The 20,966-nt window shown below is 50.9% G+C and overlaps 1 protein-coding gene across 5 annotated transcripts in view; it reads right to left on the bottom strand.

Annotated features, from left to right (window-relative positions):
* LOC124250855 (carboxyl-terminal PDZ ligand of neuronal nitric oxide synthase protein-like) overlaps positions 1 to 20,966 on the bottom strand; it is a 213,165-nt gene that overhangs the window by 14,906 nt on the left and 177,293 nt on the right. For all 5 annotated transcript variants that reach the window (XM_046683119.1, XM_046683118.1, XM_046683115.1 and 2 more), the window contains 4 exons: positions 14,671 to 14,837; positions 12,852 to 13,031; positions 5,641 to 5,806; positions 4,008 to 4,160 (listed from right to left, as the gene is read on the bottom strand). In XM_046683119.1, coding sequence (XP_046539075.1) covers positions 4,008 to 4,160; positions 5,641 to 5,806; positions 12,852 to 13,031; positions 14,671 to 14,837 — 666 coding nt within the window. The remainder of the gene's footprint in view (positions 1 to 4,007; positions 4,161 to 5,640; positions 5,807 to 12,851; positions 13,032 to 14,670; positions 14,838 to 20,966) is intronic.

Raw genomic sequence — 20,966 nt, 5'->3', positions numbered from 1 at the left:
TTCTCTAACACCCCCCTTAGCAGCATTCCTCCTCCCCTTTCCTTTCTGCTCCCCAAAGGAAAGCCCATATCCCCATGTGTCAGGACTCCTCTGCTGAGCCGGGTTGCAATGGCACCATCGTCTTTCCAGGCAGGTGTGGGAGGAGCCTGCTTTGCCTCCAGTATAGACATTCCTGAAATGTGCCCATTGAGAATGCTACCAGCCACATATTTCAGACATTTAGTCAGGGAGTCAGTGAACCTTTATAATCTTGATGATCTTAGTTGTATCTGAAAATGTCTACGGTGTCATACTTTTTCAAGCACTCAAAACTCGCTGCCACTTCTCATCTATTCCAACAACGTTTGGAGTTTCAAAAGACCCGGGATTGAGCGAGTCTGAAAAAAACAGGTATAGACCGGGTTTCTTAACCCGGGTACTATGGACATTTTGGACTGGATAATTCTTTGTTGTGGGGATTGTCCTGCGCGTTGTATTTAGCTACATCTCTGGCTTTCACCCACTACGTGCCCACACCATCCCTCCCCCAGTGGTGACAACCAAAAATGTCTCCAGACATTGCCAAATGTCCCCTGGGGGTGCAAAATCCTCCCCGGTGGTAGACCTAACCTTGCAAGGCTGGTCCAAATAAACTATACCTGAAGGCCCCACCTTCCTCCTCTCCTTGCAGGAACATGTGAATTCTTTCTAAACACCACACCCTTGGGAACCGTGTGTCACAGAGCTGATGCCACCCCGCTTGGGAAGTGGAGTGGAAGTTAGGGGGAGAGAAGGACCAGGTAGAATAGAAGAAGCAAGAAAAGACAATGGAAAAGCGTTTAGAAATAAGAAAGGTTTATTTAGCAAAAGCCACTAGACTAGTGACAACATCCAGGGAGTAAGTGCACTTACATGAACAGAATCTTTTCCCAGAGAGTTGATCCAACAGAGTTAACGACACAACAGTTAGAGGAAGTAGAGGGCTCCGGGGCAGGGGCGGGAGGAAGCAGTCAGGCAGAGGGTAAATGAAAGGAATCCAACTCCTAAACCAGAGCAGCTGAGAGAGGTGAGGCTATGAAGAGGCTTTACAGAGGGCGCTGATGTAAGCAGGAATATAAGGAATAGCATTTTCAATCCCAATATACAGTCCATCCTGTGCAGAGTTCTTTCCTGGCTCTGCAACTGTGAGAGCCTTGTGTGCCCAAGAGTCTGCTGGCACCTGGGAGAGGGACCCATAAGGGAGGTGCCCCTAGTGTCCACTTATCTTCCATATAGCGCAGAGTAGAAAGATTAAAAAGGAGAAAGGCAGGAGTTGAGTTAGCAGAGCAAGAAGTAAGGAGGGAGGAGGACAGGGTGACATCGCTGGGAAATCAGGTCTGCAACGTTCCCTTTCCTGCCCCGGGGCTGGTGACCCTTCAAGGCCCCTAGATCCATCCTGTGTCTCCCACCTCTATACCCGCAGTGTGCCCTGGTTTGGATCACACTGGGGAGGATGCCAACACATAAACCAGTGTTCCAGGGAGGGCGTGAACTGGGGAAAGGATGGGCGAGGCAGGCGGAAACTACCATGGGGCACTCCGAGGGCAGGGCTCTCTAATGGGTCCCAAGTCAACGGTGCAGATAACTGGTCTCTCCACTTCTTTAATCTCTCCTCCATTTCCTTTCTTCTTTCCCTTTGCAAACTTTTTAAGACCGTTGTAGAAACTCTCTTCCCCACCCACCCCATCCACGCCCTCTCCTACCACATTCCACACACCTAATCCACCGGCCTCTGGCTTGATCCTCAGCTCCTGCTTGCAGACAGTGGGCCTCGCGAAGCCAGACCTTCCACTCCCCTGAAGACTCAAGATTTTAATGATTTAAGAGGTCCCACACTCAAGGAAGTCTGTGTTAGAACTCTAAAAACTAGCGAGGCTCCGCCAAATCGGATTCCTGACATCAGCTCCTGTAGCTTTGTGGATCTCACTTTCTAGGTTTTCCCTTCCCTTGTGTGTCCAGACCTACTTCCAACAGTTAATTAGAAAATATAAGAAACAGAACCACCCCTCTCTAAATGCACGTTTGGAAAAGAACACAAACCTACTGTTGATTCAAACACCCTGGAGATCCCCATTCTCTTCTCTCCCATCGCTTCTCACAGGCCTACACACATGTATACACTTTCCCTCACATGTGTGTACATGCAAGCACACGTATACACACACATACACACACGTACTCGTCCTATTTCCACTGACACCCTGGTACATCAAGGACAGTACATAAAGCTGCATTTATATTCTTTAATTTGGACTTTCTGGTCTAGAAGAAATGCAACTGTAGCTATAAGAAAAGACCTGCACTTTCATTTATATAAATTATAAAGCAAAGTAAGGGTTGAAGAACTCTATTTTGGGGCAACCACATCCTTACCAATTGACTCTGAAATAATACTGCAGTCTGGGTCTGCGGTTTGTTGTCCAGGATGAAGACTTAATTGCCCAAACACATGACTCGAGCATGTCTCAGCTCTCTCTTCAGGCATCTTTAGATCTGTTAACAGCCACTGATTGCCTTACTGGAGCCAAAGGAGCTTGTCTCCCCGCCTCCATCAGCCCACTGTACCGAGTGGTTATCTCTAGGCCAGGCCTAGATGGCAGAAGATAAGAGAACTGCACAGGGTACTTCTTACAGGTGTGCTCGAGGCATGCACCCACGGAGAGATGGGTCAAGGGTGACACGGCTATGGTCCCTGACCTAAGTGGCAGTGATTCTGAAGAGGGCACATAAGCCATCTCAGCTACCAGCCTGTGTCCATTTTTTTGCAATGAAAACTGACCACTACTGCCCAGTGGAGGGGACAGGTTGAGAGGTAAGGCTGGGGGCTCCGAGTCTTTCAGAGAGGCGAGAGTGCTACAAACGCTTCAGCTGGCATAGCCCCTGAGGCAGGACACAGGAGAGAAGGGGGCAGCCTCCCAGCCTCCAAGCGGGTGAGTTGCGCTTGCAGGCAGGAGGCGAGCAAGGGCTTCCAGACTGAAGAACCAGACCTGAGTGATCTGTGGCAGCAGAGGGGCTGCCCTCCCCACTGGCTTTCACAGCAAGGGCCTGAACCATGTTAAACTCCCAGTCTCCCTCTGAAGCAACACCTGACATCCAGCTGGAGGTGTTCGGATCCAATCCATCTGAAAACTTAGCCAATATGACACATCCTAATTCCACGCTCCTACTAAAAGGACTATCCTGTCTTTTATAGCCCAGAGCATTCAACCTCTACAATCTGCAAGGGCCTAGAGAAGGAATTCCTCCCATAAACGTCAGGGGAAGTGTAGGCAACTGTAGCATCCTGATGTCCAAACACAAAGCACCTGAGACGGTACCAATGGCTTCCCGACCACGGAGATGGGGAGAGCAAGGGGGCTGCTGGGACATCACAGACAGAGCAAGGAGCCTGATGATGGAGCAGGCGGGGAGCAGGTCCTTCAGCAGCCTGGTAGTCCTCAAGAGGGACCCTTTCCCAAAGCCATGGTCTCTGGAAGGCCCCGCCCTCCCTATCTTGTAGTCACAAGTAGGAGAGAAGAGCCAGCCAATCCACCTCTGGGAATCCAATAGCTTCCCCCCTTGACCCTCCAAAGCAAAATCCCAATCCTTTTCTGAAACTGTAAACTCTTCCGGGCCCCTGGGCATCCTCAGTAGCGCACACAGCCAGGCAGCCCCTATCCGGGGCGGCAGCCTGACAGTGCCCCTCACACCACGGGCCACCTCCTCCGCCTCCCCGCCCTGCGGCACCTACACGGCGATCTCATCATCCAAGCTGTCACCCAGCTCCTGCCTCTGCAGGACGTTCAGCAGCCGGGGCAGCTCCTCCTGGGACCACGAGTCGCGCTCCTCGCTCTCGTCCGTGTTGGACTCGTACTCCGAGGCGATGCCCGACTCGCGGAACTTGATGAGCTCCAGGCCGCCCAGGAGCGGCTGGCCCTGCGCGGGGGGCGGGGTGTCCTCGGGCGGGAGGAAGCGGAAGCACTCCAGCTTCACCAAGCAGTCGCGCCTACCTAAGGGGCTGCCCGCCGGGTGCGCAAAGTCGGCCAAGCCCGCGCCCAGGGGCGGCGAATGCAGGTCCTCTGGCTTGGGGGTCGTGGGGTCACAGAGCACGGGCAGGGCTCCAGAGCGGAAGGTGATCTCCAGCAAGCTGTCCTGGGAGCCCACTGCGGGGTGAGACAAGAGGGGGAGCAGGCGACATTAAAAGGTGGGTGGTTTGGGGAGCCAGCCCTCCGACGGCCCCCGCCCTGACCAACTGAGGGGCACCTCAGGAGCGTTTGGGGTCTCTAAGCACTTCAGCCCTTCCTTCCAGCGCCCCCCCCCCCCCCCCCCCCAACATGGCACAGAGGTGCCAGGCTGGAGGGGAGGAGAGCCGGGAACGTGGTAAAGGTCAGGTAAGGTCATGTGAGGAGCTGGGGGGCCAGTGGATGCCTTGAATGGGGCATGAACAGGGAAAAGATACAAATTGAGAGGGCCATGGGAAAAGCATGCGGTAACGTTTAGTACAACCTTGTAAACTGGCACTAATTAGGAGAGAGCAGGGTCTCAACAAACAAAAACAAAAATCCAGAGAGGCTTCCAGAGCAGTGAAGCGCAGTGGTTCTCCATCCATACCTTTGGGCCACTTTAAAAATACAGTGTTCCAGCCCCGCCCCAAGCTACCCATGCAGACTCTCTGTGGGCTGGACCTGGGAATATCCATTTTGTACAAAGCTCACGGGCTAGTTTGAGAGAACCACTGGTATAACAGGGAAAGCATTAGTTTGCAATTAAACCCAAGTCTGCATCTTGGCTCCACACCTTGCTAGTCCTGTAACCCCGAGCTAGTGATTTAACCTCTGTGAGTCTGTTTCCTTATCTGTAAAATGGGCATAAGGACATCTACCACTCTAAGGCTTAGAGGAGATCACATATATGAAATTCTGTCACAGTCTCGGGCCCAATACACGACCAATGGATATGTGTTGGTTCACAGCCAACACACACTTGGAGCATGCAGCCAACTCACGGACAAAGTCGAGAGGAAGGCGTGGAGATGCAATGCCTTGTAATACTTCCCAATCCAGCCTGGAGGCGGCTGTGCATCTCAGGCCCCGAGTCAGGTAACTTCTGCCACTAACCAGAGAGCTAAATGGCCAGTTACTCCTCTGCCTTCTCCGTTACGTAGATATACTGCTGCCAGTCTTTTCTATGCTACACAGTTGTGAAATACATGGGGCAGAGACAGTAAACTACTGTACGGTTTGACGTCTCCTGCAGAGCTCACGGAGGGCATGATGCACAATAGGTGCTCAGTATATTTCGACCGGAAAATCCCTCTGAGAAAGAAATGCGTTGCCTTAGGGTGTAGAGTGCCCGAGCCCCCATCATGGAGAGACTGCATGAACATGTGGTAGCAACTCCCAGGACATTCAAGGCCAAGTCTGGACACTGGAGTCGAAGACAACCAAGACCCTCTCTGGCCCTGCCATTCTGTAATTCCATGAAGTGTATGGATGGGACAAACAAAGTTCCCCTTGTTTTCTGCTGGAATACCAGGGCAGGTCAGGGGTCCAATAAAGCACCACCAAAAGCTTTAGGGAAAAGAACATGCGTTTCCCAGAGCCTCCACAGGGGGAGGCCAGGTTGGGCAGGGCTCTTGCTTACTGGCGTTCTGTCCTGACAGCTTCAGCTCCAGCTCCTGCACCTGCTTGACCAGCAGGGAGATGTGTTGGAGCATGTCCTTGTTCTGCAGCAGGAGCTGGTGCACGCGAGCCTGGGCCTCCAGCCGCGCCGCAGCCTCAGCAGCTAGCTGGTCCTTCAGCAAGTGAACCTGCAGAGAGGAGGAGGAGGTAGAGAAGACAGAGAGAAGACAGAACAGAGAGGAGAGAGGGACGTGAATGCAAACGAGAGTCACCGGTGGACAGCAGGGACTGGAGATGCCTTCCATGTTCGATTCAAGATGAAGAAGCCCTTCCGGGGCAAAACAGGCACCTGGGCTTGTAACTGAGAGAAGGAGGAGCCAAAAGAAGCTGGGTCACTGGCCCTGTGGATCTTGCTGTTTGCCCCGAGTGAGGGTCGTGAGGCGTCACTCACGTACCACTCAGGGCCCCACACCAAGGGCAAGAGGCAGGAAAGAACCATCTGCCAGCCCCTGCCCCTTCCCTGTCAGGAGAACTCCTTCAGCAGCTGACATACATCACTGCTGTGTTGAGAGGGGTACTTTTTTCTCATCTTATCTTTTAAAAAATAAAGACAAAAACTGATATACCGACCCACTAGCTAAGAAGAGTGTCACAGCAAACTCCCATGCGGTCTTCCCTCACCCCTTCCTCACGCCCAGACATGAGGAGAAACAGGAAGCCCTACACATGCCCTTTCTAATTCATGAGGTGGTCGTAATACAGCCTGTCTTTTCACATCTGTGGGTGTCAGCTTCTTTCCCTGACTATCCATTCCCTTTTTATTTCCTGGGGCACCGAGGACGACGCTTCATACCTAGTAGGGTCAAATGTTTACTGACTGACTCAGAATAGGGCCTCCTCCAACAACGGCAGAAGGGCTGAGGTGCACAGTTCACAGAGCTGCCCTCTATGGGAAGAGGGGGACTCACGTCAAGTCTCCTGGTAGAAGAGCTGGTGACGGCACAGCCAGCATGCTTGGGACCCAGTGGTGTCTGTTCTTGGTGTGTGACTGAGTGTGGTAAAACTCAGGGAAAGGAGACGTGGGGCTTCCAATGATATCAGGACTCTGGCTTCAAGAAACTGAGTCACAGGGCAATCACAATGTTCACTCACATATGTGATTCTTGTGCTTAGAAGTAGATAAAGGGGTCTCTGTGGAGGGTTTGAAGAAAGGGAGCTCATGAATTTGGCAGCCTGGACCAAGGCAGCTTGTGGGAAAGAGGGTTTTCTTGGACCACAACATGGTGTGGATAAAGACACATTGTCAGGTTGACTGGAGCAGGACAGGTGGAACGAGGAGTGGAGGAGAAAGAAGGAAGAGGAGTCAGAAGAGCTAGCTGATTCTCTTGCTCAGAAGACAAATGCTCTGGATTTCTGAAGAGCAGATTGCTCCAAAACGATTCACATTTTATCTAGCAGTAAAAGACCATGTCCACCCCATAGTCTGGCCAGGCCTGACCAGGGACCTGCCAGCCCAGTGTCTGCCCTTCCCAGCAGCTAGCACTCAGAGAATCATACTCTCGGATGCAGTGGCTGCTTCCCTCCTGCCCAGATTTGAGGACCTGACCTTGTAGTTGGCTCTGCTTCTAAGTGGAGCTGCTAATGAGATTAGTTGCCACTTTCCATTAGTGGCTTCCAAGGTTAGGGCCATCTTTCCCACAGGGGCAGGATGCTTAAGGAATCTAAAGTAAAAAAAACAGTGCTCCACAAGGCACTGTTAGGACGGAATTGATATTTTAGTCCAGACATCGGCCTCATTTGCTGCCTCATATAAACTATGGAAAGATCTAGAGAGGGTGAGAATAAGCAAAGAAGTGGCAATAATATTTTAATAATGGATATCAGATGGAGAGTGGCTATTAAGCCTTTATCTTCCTTGGAAACTGAGGCATGGTGACATTTCCCCTGAGACTCCCCCAAATCCTACTGGTTCTGAGGAACAGGACAATTGCTCTAGGAAGCCCCCGGGTGTCCCCCAAGAGGAAGGACTACCTTAAGCCTTCACCTGCGAGTAATGTAACTTATTCCAACTTAGAGTATCATTAAAGGAATCTAGTGAGTAGACAGAATTGTTCATTATCCGTTTTCTATTTTCTTTGGAACAGAAATGTTAGGCAGAAATGTAGAACAAAATTTTCAGTGCATGTAAGCAGAGAAAGCGGAGAATTCTGCATACCACTAACTGGCACCTATAGTGGCCCCTACACACACACTGCAGACTCAGATACTTGCAACCCACATCTGAACATCCCAACGGAAAAGGCCATTTGAGAGCACAGGACCAGGAGCTGGAACGCTTGAGTCTGTCGGTTTCTCCCTGTGAAATTGTAGGTAATTCGCTTCTACCTGGACTTCAGTTTCTCAGCTGGGAGGGCTGGCTAGAGGCTGAAACAATCTATGATTCCACACCCAGGTGGACACAGTGGTCAGTACTGGGGGGCATTCACTAAAGGCTCTCTGAAGAAAACCCCAGATCCCCACTGTAAAGTCAGAGAATGAGGACTGGGGACAAAAGAGGAGCTCCCTTCTGCAGAAGCCAGGGGGAAAAAGTTGGAAGCTTCTTTTGCAGGTGGAATACCAGCAATACATAAAAGAAGACCCTTCAATCAAATGCTTCTATCACAAATCCACCAGCCATGAGAAAATGCTCCTGAGTTTGAGGGCCAGATTAAATACGAATTTTAGCTTTGCAAACACAGAGTTCTAACATTTCAGTGTTTTTAAACCCTGGGAATGTGAAAACACACATTGCTGCCGCTGCCCCCAGCCAGCACTGATGAGCTCTTCTGCTTCTGTGACCGTCCAAGTGGCATCAGGCATGAGGCTCCCACCCCTCACTGTGGCAGGCTGCGCCACAGGAGAACCCAAACCTGGCCAAACTGAGACCAAATGGCCTGGATTTCTTTTAAATTTGAGGCAATTTAATAATCCCTGTGTTTTGCCTATGGAGGTCTGGCTTTGAAGCTCCGAAATGAGGCAGCATTATTTCCAGCCTTGGCTTAGGACGTTGGCTATAGCTGTGTGCTCGCTTCCTCAGTCACACAACAGGGCCAGACAGCACCACCTCCTTCCTACCAGATGGGATTTTTATTTCTATTCTGCACATTCTTCTTTCAAAGAACTAAACACCTTTTGCAAAGGTAGACACACTGATTTCTGGAAAGGTCTAAGTGAGCTGTGTTGTTCTTCGGCAATGACTCTTCCAGTCACAGACTATTTCCGGTCAGCAGGAGGGCCGTGCCTGGAGGGCAGGCTGGGATGCCCAGCTCTGCATTCTGGCCACAGCATGACAAGTGTAAGTTCAACCCTGCACCCTCTAGCTCCAGGCCACTTCCCAAAACTGCCATCCCCCCTCAACCCACCCAGCAACACCAGACCACTGCCCAGTGGCTCTCCAGCCTACTTGCCTGGACTCCAGCTCCTCCATCAGAAGTGGGGGCAGGGCCAGGCTGAAGTTAGGGAGCAGCAGGCACATGGAAATGGCAGTGGAGAGAACCAGAGCAATTTGCCCCCCCCCCCCCCCCCCCAGTGGACACACAAGCAGAGGCAGGTGGCGCTGTCTCAGCATGCATAAGGCAGGACGTGGGCAGGGCACCCAGGGGGCTGGGGACTGGGAGAAGCCACGAGGACACAGGCTAAACCTAGGGTCGGGGGGGCGGTGCAGAGTGTTTTTAGCGCTGTTTCTCTCACTACGGCACACACGATCGCAAAGCACAAGTAACCAATCACTTGTTTCAGAACAAGCACAGTGGCAGCAGGTAGAGTAGAAGTCTTTAAATAGCAATATGAGCTGCACTAACGGTTTTTTCATAAGCTAGGCCAGGATCTGAGAGACTGTGAAGGAATCTGGCCTGTTTAACTGTCGCCAGTCAGCTGCAGTGCCCAGATCAATTCTGGAGCTATGTGGGCCCAGCCCACGGCCATGCGGGTGCCAGCTACGTCCCAGCTTTGGTTCAAGGCTTGGCTGTCCTCTCATTCACACACTTGAACGTCTGGTCCATCTAAAAGCAGAAAGCTAGTGCAGCCAGGCAAGCCTCATGCTGGGTCGGGAAAGTGGTCGGGGGGCTTGGGAATTCACTGTTTCCATACTGAGGTCTAACCTAGAAATGCTTAAGAGTTGGTTGAACAACACCTTTGCCGTGTACCTTTAAGGCCAAGGCAGGCCCCTTCTGGACCAGCTCTGAACCAATTTAGGGTGAGGCTGGGAGAGGTCTTGGGGTCTGAGACCAAATCAGAATCCTATGAAAGAGACCTAAGCCTGGTTTCAATAACAGCAGAAGCACACTGGCCTCTGAGAGTAAAGGTGGGGCATAAATGATGCAACAAAGGACCCCAAGAGTGCACCTGTTTGTAAGAAACTCTGTTTTCTCAGGAGCCACATAAGGAGGATGCAGATGTTCCCAGAAAAAAGGAAAATGTGTTCCCATCTGAAAAGCTGAGGTCACAGTATTACCCATTGGAATCAGGGGAGTGCTGGTAGTTTAATGAAGAAAGACAGAAACTTCGCAGTTTGGTGGCAATAGAGTCTGACAGAACAAGTCAAAGCTGACCTTGGCTGGAAACGGAAATCAGTGCCACTGGTGCAGAGAAACCAAACATGCCAGATTTGATCTATTTTAAATGCGTGAAAGATGCCAAGAAGACCAATCTATTAATCCACTTACATATCTTGTATAATTATTTTTACCCAAAGATATGGATACTAATAAAAAGCCCTTGGATTCAACGAGTGGAAGAAAGAGAAGTGTGCAGAGAAACCTGTATGTGAAGTCTGTTTTAGGGCTGAATCCATCTGGAGGACCAGAGAGCCAAAAGCCAGCTGCCTTCCTGGGCAGCCAAGGAAGATGAACGAGAAGGTGGCCAGAGACTGCCTGATGGGGATGGCAGAGAAGGGAGAGGGGGATGCTCAAGAAGCTATGTGATGGCCTCAAAGTCTTATCTGACCTCAAGATTTTGAAAGTCTACAACCCTCAAGTCATCTCACCCATGTGGGATACGGATGAACTATGGTGGCATTTCAATCATGTCACTGCTCCAACTGAGAGTCAACAAGGCCACTGCCAACTATAATCAACAGATTTTGAGTGAGAGGCTAAGAGTGCCCAGCCTGTGGAAGTGGCTGGAACTGAGAGAAGCTGATGAAGTGAACCGCAAACACCGTGCTCTTCCCTTCCTCTGGATTCGCTATCCTCTAGGAGAAAGGCTACTCAAACGAGGCCAGGGCAGTGATGTCCTGTTGAGACAGATGCTTGAGTCTGTACCAGAAACCACTTCTAGGGTTTCGTCCTGACTGTAGTAGACCCATGACAAGTTATGGGTCTGGTGGCTTTATAGATGGAATGCTTCCTTCCACTGCCACAACACTTTTCTTGTTGTGTAGATTACACATTTGCAAACAGTTTCTCTTTGGTATTTAGCAGTGACTTCAAATTCAAATGTCTCTCTGATAATATTCATCATGAATATGCATCAAGCCCATTCTTAGATAAATAATAATTACTTGGCAATCGATATGCTGAAAGAGAAAAGTATTATGGGTGGAGAATGGATTCGTATTCAACGGAAAACTTTTGGAAACCACGTGAGTCAGGGTGCTGGAGTGCTCAGGCTTTGTGCTCCTGTCAGCCATCACACCCAGGAGGGGGGATTCTCGCAACAGCCATGCCATTAACTAGAGAAGATGAATTCTGTTATCTGACAAAGAGCAATGATTCTTTTCCCCCAAGGACAAGAAGCCATTAATGACATTCCCCCTCTCTGTTGCTCTTTTGGGAACATCTGCGAATCCTCCCAGCATCAGCACACATCCTTTTGTTTCCTGGTCAGAAGTTTTTAAAAGGCTCCCGTCACTTGGGAGCAGTGCCCCCATGGATTCTACTCTCTCGAAATCTGGCTGCAAAAGGCGTCCATGAGGCTCGTGCCTCAGGCCCAGGTCAGTGCAAGACTTAGAAGGTGGTGATATAAAGTGTTATAAGAAGGTCTTTTCAGGACCCGAGTCGTAGCAGATCCCGTTTTGATTAGGCTGCCGGATGCTTCCTCAAGGGGTACAGGTTGGAAAGGAGAGCTTCATCTGGGTCATTCACTCCACCGGAGGGTCATGAGAAGAGTGAGCAGAAGAAACAACGGGGATCCATAAGTGCTCCCTGGAGAAGCCTTCTCTGTTCTCACTTTAGAATGCGGAAAACCTTAGAGGTCAGTCTGGTCAAGCAGATTTAGGATGCCGAGGCTTAGGGCTGCCTTTCCAGACCTCTTACCAACGCTCCCAAACTGCGACGGCCCCACCCTCCTCACTGTCTTCCTCTCCCCACTCAGGTCATGACCTTGTCTGACTCGTAGCTCAGGATTCAGCCTTTAAATGGCATGAATGATCATGTCTTCACCACTCCCTGATTACCCACGGTGAGGACTAAGCTCAGACTCATAAATTCCAAGGAAGAGGTGGACTACGATGCCCTCCGCAGAAACCAAGCAGAAGGAATCCCTGCTAAAAGCAGCAGGGACAATCAGCTCCCCTCTGCTCGACAAGGCAGCCGCAGCCCAACAGGTCTCTGGGGCTCAAACAACATTTTCCTCCTGAGATCTAAGCCAAATCTCATTACGGCTCCAATACTACACTTGAGTTCCTGTAAGTTAAATCCCATGAGAATGAATTCCAAGGCCAGGAAGGAATCAAACACCGCCTGGAATAAGCAGATCAGTAAGGGAGGTGCGGAAACCTGTTATGAACAAGGCAGCTGGGATGCCAGGGCGATGCCTCTGCAAAGGTGTCTGGCACAAACTCATACTTTAAGTTCTTTTAAGAGTGGCATCACAAAGTCACACCTGTCCTGACTTCAAAGGCATCCCTTCCCACCCCAAACACCAGGAAATAAGGCAGGAAAGGAAGGGTGGAATTGTGTGCGTCTTGGTCCTTGGTAAGTTCAAGTCACTATCCAACAACATCCAGCCAAGCCAGCCAAGCCCAACTCAGAGCGGGGGTTCCACGAGAAACCAAAATGTTTCTTCCCATTTCAACCACACCCCCCATCTCTCCCCTTCCCGCCGCTTCCATTCCCCAACAAGCAATGGTCTCACAGCATGAGCGATCCCTTATGGCTCCCTAGGTTTAAAACCTGCCCTGAGCCCCTCGCTAGGGAAGGCGCGTCAAGCCCATGAGAGTGGAGCCTGCGAAGTAGGGAGGAGGCTGAGGAGAACCTGGGCCACAGCCACTTGCGTCTGCTGCTGCTGCTGCTGGAGGAGCTGCTGGAGGAGCTGCATCTGGTGGTGAGTGGACAGTGGCGTCCCCGTGCCCAAGCCCGGGGGCTTTGAGGAAGAAGAGGGCAGGAGCATCCTGGGCGAGGCTGTCAGCATGGGCTCCTGGGCATGGGGTGGAACCTGGAGAAGAAGAGAAGACAGGGCATGAGTCTAGGCAGGAGCCATCTTTAGGGGCCTCACTCTCTTTCTAATATGTGGCATAAACATGGGTGGGGTGAAACGGCCCACTTATGACCAAGAGCTGGAAATGCTGTGTCTTAATGGAAATGTGGATGGGACCCCAGGGAGGAAATGGAGCAACTGCCTGGGCTGGGACCACAGCGTCAGAAAACCCTATCTGGACACCTCTGTGACTGATCCAATGTGAGGGGAGATAGACAGCTGATGCAGTCCCTTCTCTTGCCCACCACTTCTAACTGTCCCACACCATTGAGTTACCTGAGGTTGTGGACTTAGAGAGCTCTAGTTCTATGAAACCCAGCTCCCTACCGCCCCACCAGGAGAACAGGAAGGAGGCAGCTTCCGCTGTTACTTTGCTGTTCCTTAGGACTCCCTCCTCCAGGGTCTGCGCTCTTTGTCCTGAGTTGGCCCCTGGAGGAGGAGGCGTGTGAGGGAGGCTGCTCCAGCCCGCCATCACCTTCCCTCCCAGAGAGCGCCGCGGGGTAAGAAACTTTGGGACTGAGACAGATAACGGTCTGGAAAGACCCTCTCCGTTAGCAGAGAGCTCTTCCGTCCCCTTCCCTCCTGCTGTCTCCCTCCTGATGGCTGGAAACTGTCACTAAGATGGCTTAGTGACATGTGACCCATGGAATTCAACTGCAGGGAGAGACACTTCTTGGCAGTTCTGGTTCTGGCCCTTCTTCAGACACGCAAGAGAGGGGCACCCAATGACACAGGGCTATTGCCCCTTGCAGAGGACAAATGGTACCAAAGAAAGTATCAGGCAGGCAATTTGGAACTGTACTGCCCTCCAAACCAGACAGGCTTCTCCTTCTGATGAAGTGGCCTAATGACCTCCACCTGAGAAAAGGCATGTGCATGATGAGAAGAGAGAGGCACCCGTGATCCAATGCAGTGCCTAAGAATCTAAGGGGAGGGCCATTTGTCAGAATTTTCCTTCTGGGTTTTTGGTTGGAATTTGGTCTCAAGTTCTTAGCTTCTTAGTCTGGATCATAGCAGGAACTCCTCGGGGCCTCCGTCATCTCACTCGTCACATGTGAGATTGGAGCTGATGATGCCTGAGGTGGTCTCTCAGTTTCTAACCTCCAGCGGGCCAGGTTCCAGCCTCCACAGCGCCATTACACAGGAGCATCAAAGCACATGATCGCTAGCTGCAAGCAGAGGGAGCCCAGACTGACTCTGCTCCATCAGCAAGCCCCAGGGGATCATGGTGTGGTGTGTGAGGATTAGCCTTGCACAGGTATTGTGCAGGGAGGAGGTGCCATCAAAGGTGACACCGCCAGGGAGAAGAAGGGGACCAAGTACTGATGGGATCCTGAAGGGCGATGCATGTCAGGAATGAGCTCTGTGGCATCCTGACACAGCAGGGAGTGGCGTCAGCACATGGGGCCAATCTCCAGAAGTCAGGCCTCGCTAAGAGGAAATGAAACACGCTCTGGTACTGCCCCATGCTGCAGAGGCCTCGCTGTGAAGCTGATCCAGCAGGTGCTAGGTGCCTGACGGCAGCTGATGCTATGACACAGCATACTCCAAGAGGTGGCATGGGTAAAGATCACCTGCATGTGCCACCTCTGCCTACCTTGGAGTCTGTGTGGGAGCCTCCTTCCTTCCCTACAGCATCAAGGTCAGTGACGCCTCGGCTGAATTCCAGGACGTCATTCCCTGTGAGTGGGACTTCTACCGCGTCGATGTCAGTCTCTTCCGCAGTGGCCGTGGAGGCCCTCTCGGCTCCAGTGAGCTGGCGGCCTGCAGGGACAAAGAGAAGGCAAGAAGGGCATGGTGACACCAAGGACAATGTGCTCCTTTCCTAACACTTTAGCATTCAGTGATGTCACTGGCTTCAAAACACATTCACCTAACTTTGGTGAATTTCCAATCCAGTACGATGCTCCCATTTTAATATCTTTTTAAAGTCCAGAAGCAAAGATGACACTTCCTTGAGGCTGGATGTGACGGCTTTGCCTGGTTGGCGTGTTTATATTGACAGGGTATGGGGACTCTGAAATAAGGGAGTGACAGTCATCTCGACCACATCCTGGCTTAGGAGTGGAATCAGCCCAGGGAAAGATCCCAAACTGGGGGTCCAGAGATGTGGAGTTTCCCCAGCAGTGGCCCTGATGGGCCATGGGACAAGGGACAAGGGGTAAACCACCTCACTCCCTGGGCCTCAGTTTCAACTATAAAATCAGAGGCTGAGTCAGATGGATAAGGAGGGCTGCTCGACTGAAGAATAAGGACAAAGGGATTTGAGGCCCTGTCCAACACAGTATCAGTTTCCCACCCTTCAGAGCCTGACTCTGACCTCGCCCCCAAGAGCAGAAGCCAGGGGAGAGGACTGCGGAGGGAGCAGTAGTGGGAGAGAGATGGGGTGCCTGGTTTCCCACAACCTCCTTCTCCAGTCTGTCTGTCTTCTTCCCACTTCCCCCCTTCCCACTGAGGACAGTGACCACGTTCAGCATATGTGTGACAGTCCTACTGTTCCTTTTTCATTCCCTGTTCCTCTCTCTTTTTTGGGACTCTTTAAATTATAAACACTGGTGATTCCTTGGCATTTCCCGGGAAATATTTTCTTTCTCTACATTTGGGATTAGATTCATTACTGCTGTCTTCAAATAAGATTTCTTAAAAGCTTTCAGAGACCAAGTACCAACTGCAAAATGGAGCAGGTTAATGTTAGCAGGAAATACGGAGAGCTGACTCCCCCGCCCTAAAGCCAAGCCAGGCAGCCAGGCGTTGGTCATTAGGGTGCCCGCCTTGAGAAGAGACAGTCCTAACAAGTCTTCCCATGCAAACTCGCCCGTCATCTGCGGAAGCCAGCCTGGGATGTGGAAGCGAACAGTGTGCTTGGTTTTCCTTCTGGCTGCTCTGGGAGTTGTGGAGACAGCCTGTGAGTGCTGGAATGGTGTGTAACAGAAACGATGGTCCCAGACCGTGCTCTAGCAGGGAAGCTTTTCTGGTCCTTGTAAACCAGTGGGCAGGAGCACAGAGAGCAGGCTGCTTTCTACCACCTCCTGCACCCAGAAGTGACCTTCTTGATGATCGGGAGGTTTAGCCTGAGAGAGAGAGGGCTGATGGATAACTCATGGCTATTTTTTAGTAGGTGGAGGGTGCTGGGAACTGAGCATCTGGTTCTCCACGCCTGCAGAGGAGTGAACAGGGTGAAACGGGCATGCGTTTGAGGACAGATTTCCATCAGTCCTCAGGAGGAGCGGGCTCCCGCAGCACTGTGCATCCATTGTCAGTGCATTTAGCACACGATATTGAACACGACTGGCTGTTTTTTCCTTCTAGTCTTGAGGTCAGGGCTGTGTCTCATTCATCTGTTTCCTAAGGATCTGGCACAACAGAGAAGGGGTTCAATAAATACTGACAAAGGAAATAGTGTCATGACAGGGCAACACAACAAGGGAAGAGGCTATGGGAGGAGGCTGCCCCCTCCTCCTATCCGTGGAGATGCTAACAATGAGCACTAAGCAGCCACACACATAGAGTTTGGAGATGCCCATGCCAGAAGCCCTGGAGGGATCGAATAATCTCCCAGGTTCTAGCTCTAATTCTGGGGAGTCATAAAAAAATAAACTTTGCAGCCATTCTGTTTGTATAGTGGAGTTCCCAAACCAAGGCCAAGGTTAGTGACTCACAAACCACGGGACTGCTTTCTGAGAGGCTTCCTGCCACCCAGAGGGTTCTCTGATGATCACGTTTGAAGTCCTGTAGATTTAATGTAGCTCGTGGGTAGAGATCAGCATAGTAAGAGATCTGTTAGAACCAGAAAGGGCGAAGCTGGGGTAGACACAAAGAACATGCTGGATGGAGGGCTCAAATTATTGTATGTGCCTGTTAGCATCCCAGATAAGACCATGGGGAGGGACCCACAGCTAGTGGTCTTCTTCAGGTCCTATCAGACAGGGGAGGAAATCTGACATTTGCAACTTTTGTGGCATCAAGAAACCCAAGGGAGGAGAAACGACATGAAAAACCTTCTGGTGAAACCAGGAAACTCATTGGACTGGGGACTATGGATTCCAAGTTGTAACAGGGAGAAGTAAGACTGAGCTTGGCAGTGGAGGGCAGCGCTGCTTTCTGAACTGTTTCAACTATTTCTACCCGATACACTGAATAGTAACTAGAAGTCATGAGGCATATGCTTACTTCATTCATTTATTCAATAAGTATTTATTAAGCACCTTGTATATGACAGAAATCTACTAGGCGTAGAGATGAAGAAGCAAAATCTGTGCTTTCAATGCTTCCCCAGCCTGATGGAGAGAGCAGACATAAACCACAGATGCAGCATGAGGCGGTGTCACCTACGAGGGAGCTATGGAGGTTGCAGGACAACAGAAGAGGAACACCAGGCAGCAGTGAGAGGAGCCTGTGCAGAGGGGAAATCAAAGCTAATAAAGCAGGTGAAGAAGCGGGCATGAGGGAGGAGGGCTGGGCAGGCATCCTGGGCCGAGGGCGAGGCAGGGGCGAGGACACGGAGGCACGGCAATCCAGGGCAGGGTGGGGGCCCTGCCAATGGCTCTGTAGGGAGGGACCTGACCAGGAAGAGTCGGGGTTTTATCCTGAAGCAGGTGAGTAATGCCAAAAGATTTTCACTCTTTCAAATTTCAGCCTAGAGATGATGTGGAGGATGGAGTGCAAAGGGACAAGACAGGAAGCAATACTCTAGGTGAGAAATAAGAGGGCTTAAGCTAAGGAGGTGGCAACAACACAGAGAAAAGGGGACAGATTTCAAAGATCTTCAAGAGGCAGAACTGACAGGACTTGGGGACCAACTGTCTGTGGTGCGAGAGAGAGAGGGAGGGTGGGGGAGAGGGAGGGAGGAATACGTAGACACGCACAGGATGAGTTTTAAAATTTCTGATTTAGGGAACTGCGTGGAGACAGGCACCCTTTCGGAAAGTTCCAGGAGGAGCAGGATTGCGGATAAGAGGATGAGCTTAGTTTCGAACCTGTTGAAATTGCGAGAGTCTGTGTAACAGCCAAGGGGAGATACCCATTGGGCTGCTGGAGACATAAGTGGAGAGTTCAGGAAAAAGGTCTGGCTTGGAGATAAAACTTAGTTGAACCTACAGGAAGAGAAAAATAGCATCAGGGACCAAGCCCAGGAGAAATCCCTACACAGAAGGGGTAGGTAAACAGAGAAGCCTGCAGAGGATGCTGGAAAGCAGTGCCCAGAAAAAAGGTAAGAGGCAAGAGCACGGGGTGGGGGATAGGAACGTAGAAGCAGGGAAGGGGAGCTTCCGCTCCCAGTGGTGAACTCCGCAGAGAAAGCAGGTTCAATCTGCTCACTAGGAGGCCCTTCAGTGACCTTGACTGGTCAGTTCAGGAAGGGCTGGCAGGCAGCAGCCACCAGATCTCTGGAGGGTGAAGCGAATGCCGAGGGTGGGGAAGGCGAGGCAGCAGACAAGAGAGTACAGTAGTCAGCCCTTCACATCCGCGGATTCAACCAACCACAGATGAAAGGCCTACGATGGTTGTGTCTATACTGAACATGTATAGACTTTTTTCTTGTCATTATTCCCTAGACAATACAGTATAACAACTATTTACATAGCATTTACTCTGTATTAGGTATTGTAAGTAACCCGGAGATGATTTAAAGTATACGGGAGGATATGCGTAGGTTACACACAAATACTTCGCCGTTTTATATAAGGGGCTTGAGCATCCTCGGATTTGGATCTGCGAGGGTCCTGGAACCCATCCCCCACCGATACAGAGGGATGACTGTATAGATAAGTCTTGCAAGAAGCTTGGCTAGGAAGGAAAGGAAAGAGACAAGGCTGGGGGAAATGCCAAAGAGGACTTGATTTCGTTTTATTTTTAAGATGGGAAAAACTTGACCTGATCTATCTGCAGTGGGGAAAAAGTCAGCACAGTAGAAGATTCAGGAGAGTAAGAAAACTATCTGGAGTGAGAGAAGAGTGAGATAAGACCCCTCTCCCCGAGGGCTCGGGGGTTCAGGAAGAGGCGAGATGAGAGGCGAAAGCAGAGGCAGGTGAAAGGGTTAATCTTGGACAGGGGAAGCTGGAGACAAGCACAAGGACTGCTGAATGGCGAAGTTGCCCGGGGCTGAGTCGGGGGACCACAGATGTGCAATGGACCAGTTTGTGTGGATGGCTGTTTCCCCTGGGCTGTGCAGTGTCACAGGGCTAACATGGACACGTATTGCTGGATTAATGCAGAACTTTCTACATGTCAATCATACTTCAATAAAATGGTTTAAAAAAAACAACAAAGGGTTATCAGCTCAGTCCAAAAGTGCTTGAAATGGCCACTTTTGCCTCAAAACTGCAATAGTAACAGCTTAAACAGCATTTACTATGTTCTAGGCACTAGTTTAAAGGTTTTACATGTATTAACTCATCTATCCTCATAACCCCAAAGGTTAGGCAATATTATTTTCCCCATTTGACAGATAAAGAAACTGAGGCACACAGCTGGTAAGGCTGGAGCTGGGGCCCAAACCTTGCCAGTCTGGCTCCAGGCTCGGCGCTTTTAACCACAGCACCACCCTGACTCCCAACAGGCTTACTGCTTCCCCCTGTAGTCGGACCTACCCCACTTTATCTTCTTCACTGCATTTACACCCTCTAGAATAATCTTGTTTGTTTGTCATTTGTGTCCCCAATCCTTTGAGTGTCAGCTCCTACCAGCAGGGACCTCGGTGTCTTGCTCACAGTATCCCCAGTACCCGGCATGGAGCCTGGCACGTCTGGGGAACTTGATAAACATGTGTTAAGTGAAGGAAGGAAGTGAAACTAAGGAGGAGCAAAGGATCAGTCGCCTGATGAGACGGAGGAGCAGGTGTGATGGGACAAGAAGTGGGAGAAGGTCAGCGGTGCGCTTGCTGTTCCGAGTGAGCATGATGTCCAGGTCGGGCAGACATAACAGGTACACAATAAATATTCCTGAATACACTGCTCACTGTCTAGATGGCGAGAGTTTTATTTTTAAGAAGCTCTATTCTTCCAAAGGGCTCCAAGCGTTGGATTGTCTGCCGCTGTGGGAGGAAGGACGCCTCCGAGGGAACAGGCTCTCTCCCAGGAAACCCTCTCCAGTAGTCAAAGACCCGCAACAGGGCAAAGCAAAGCAAGCAAGCTGAACAGAAGCGGCGGCCCCACCTGGCTCGGAGCCCCGGGGACTGGCCAAGGGCAGCTGCTGCCAAAAGATACAAAAGATAAATCTCCCCCAGGGCAGGGAACAGTGGAAAGAATGAGGGAGGAAAGAAAGGCAGGCACGGAAAGGGGAAGAGAGGGGCGGCACACACAATGGAAGTGAGCAATGTCGTTTAAAAGCGAAAACCCAGAAAGGAAAGGGCTGCTGAGACATCAAAGAAGATAGCAAAGCCTGCGCTTTCCAATTCCTCCAGAGCAAACAAGTTTCCTCTGCACAATAAAGGGCCTGCCATCCCATCACGTGGGGTGGCTCCACTGGAAAGATAAACACCGCATTAAAGAAAAAACTCCCTAACGTGGAAGCGAGATTCTCGGAAAGAAAAAAAACCTGCCAATACACAGTTCTACTCTGGAGCTTCAAGGTGACCCGTGACAGAGAAAAATCCTAATGGAGTCAGTACATGCTTCTGGGGGAAGCATTTACGGAAAGAAGAACCGTGTGCCTAGCTGTTTGCAGACAGTAAGAAAGCAAGTGGGGCCGTAAAAAGGAAGTGATGGTGGGGCCAAGGAGTAAGGGGCCTCCATGAGAAGCAAACATTTCCAGTCCTAGATCTGTACGTGGTATTCCAAGCGCTAATACCACTCAGACTAGGTTTAGCCTCACGGCCGTGGCCCCACACCACAAGCAGAGGGCACCCGATTCATCACTTACCTGGGACCTGTCATAAAATCATGGGACTTCACAGAT

This window comes from Equus quagga, chromosome 13 (assembly GCF_021613505.1).
Source record: "Equus quagga isolate Etosha38 chromosome 13, UCLA_HA_Equagga_1.0, whole genome shotgun sequence".
Lineage (NCBI taxonomy): Eukaryota > Metazoa > Chordata > Mammalia > Perissodactyla > Equidae > Equus > Equus quagga.
This window is presented reverse-complemented; position numbering and strand designations above follow the sequence as displayed.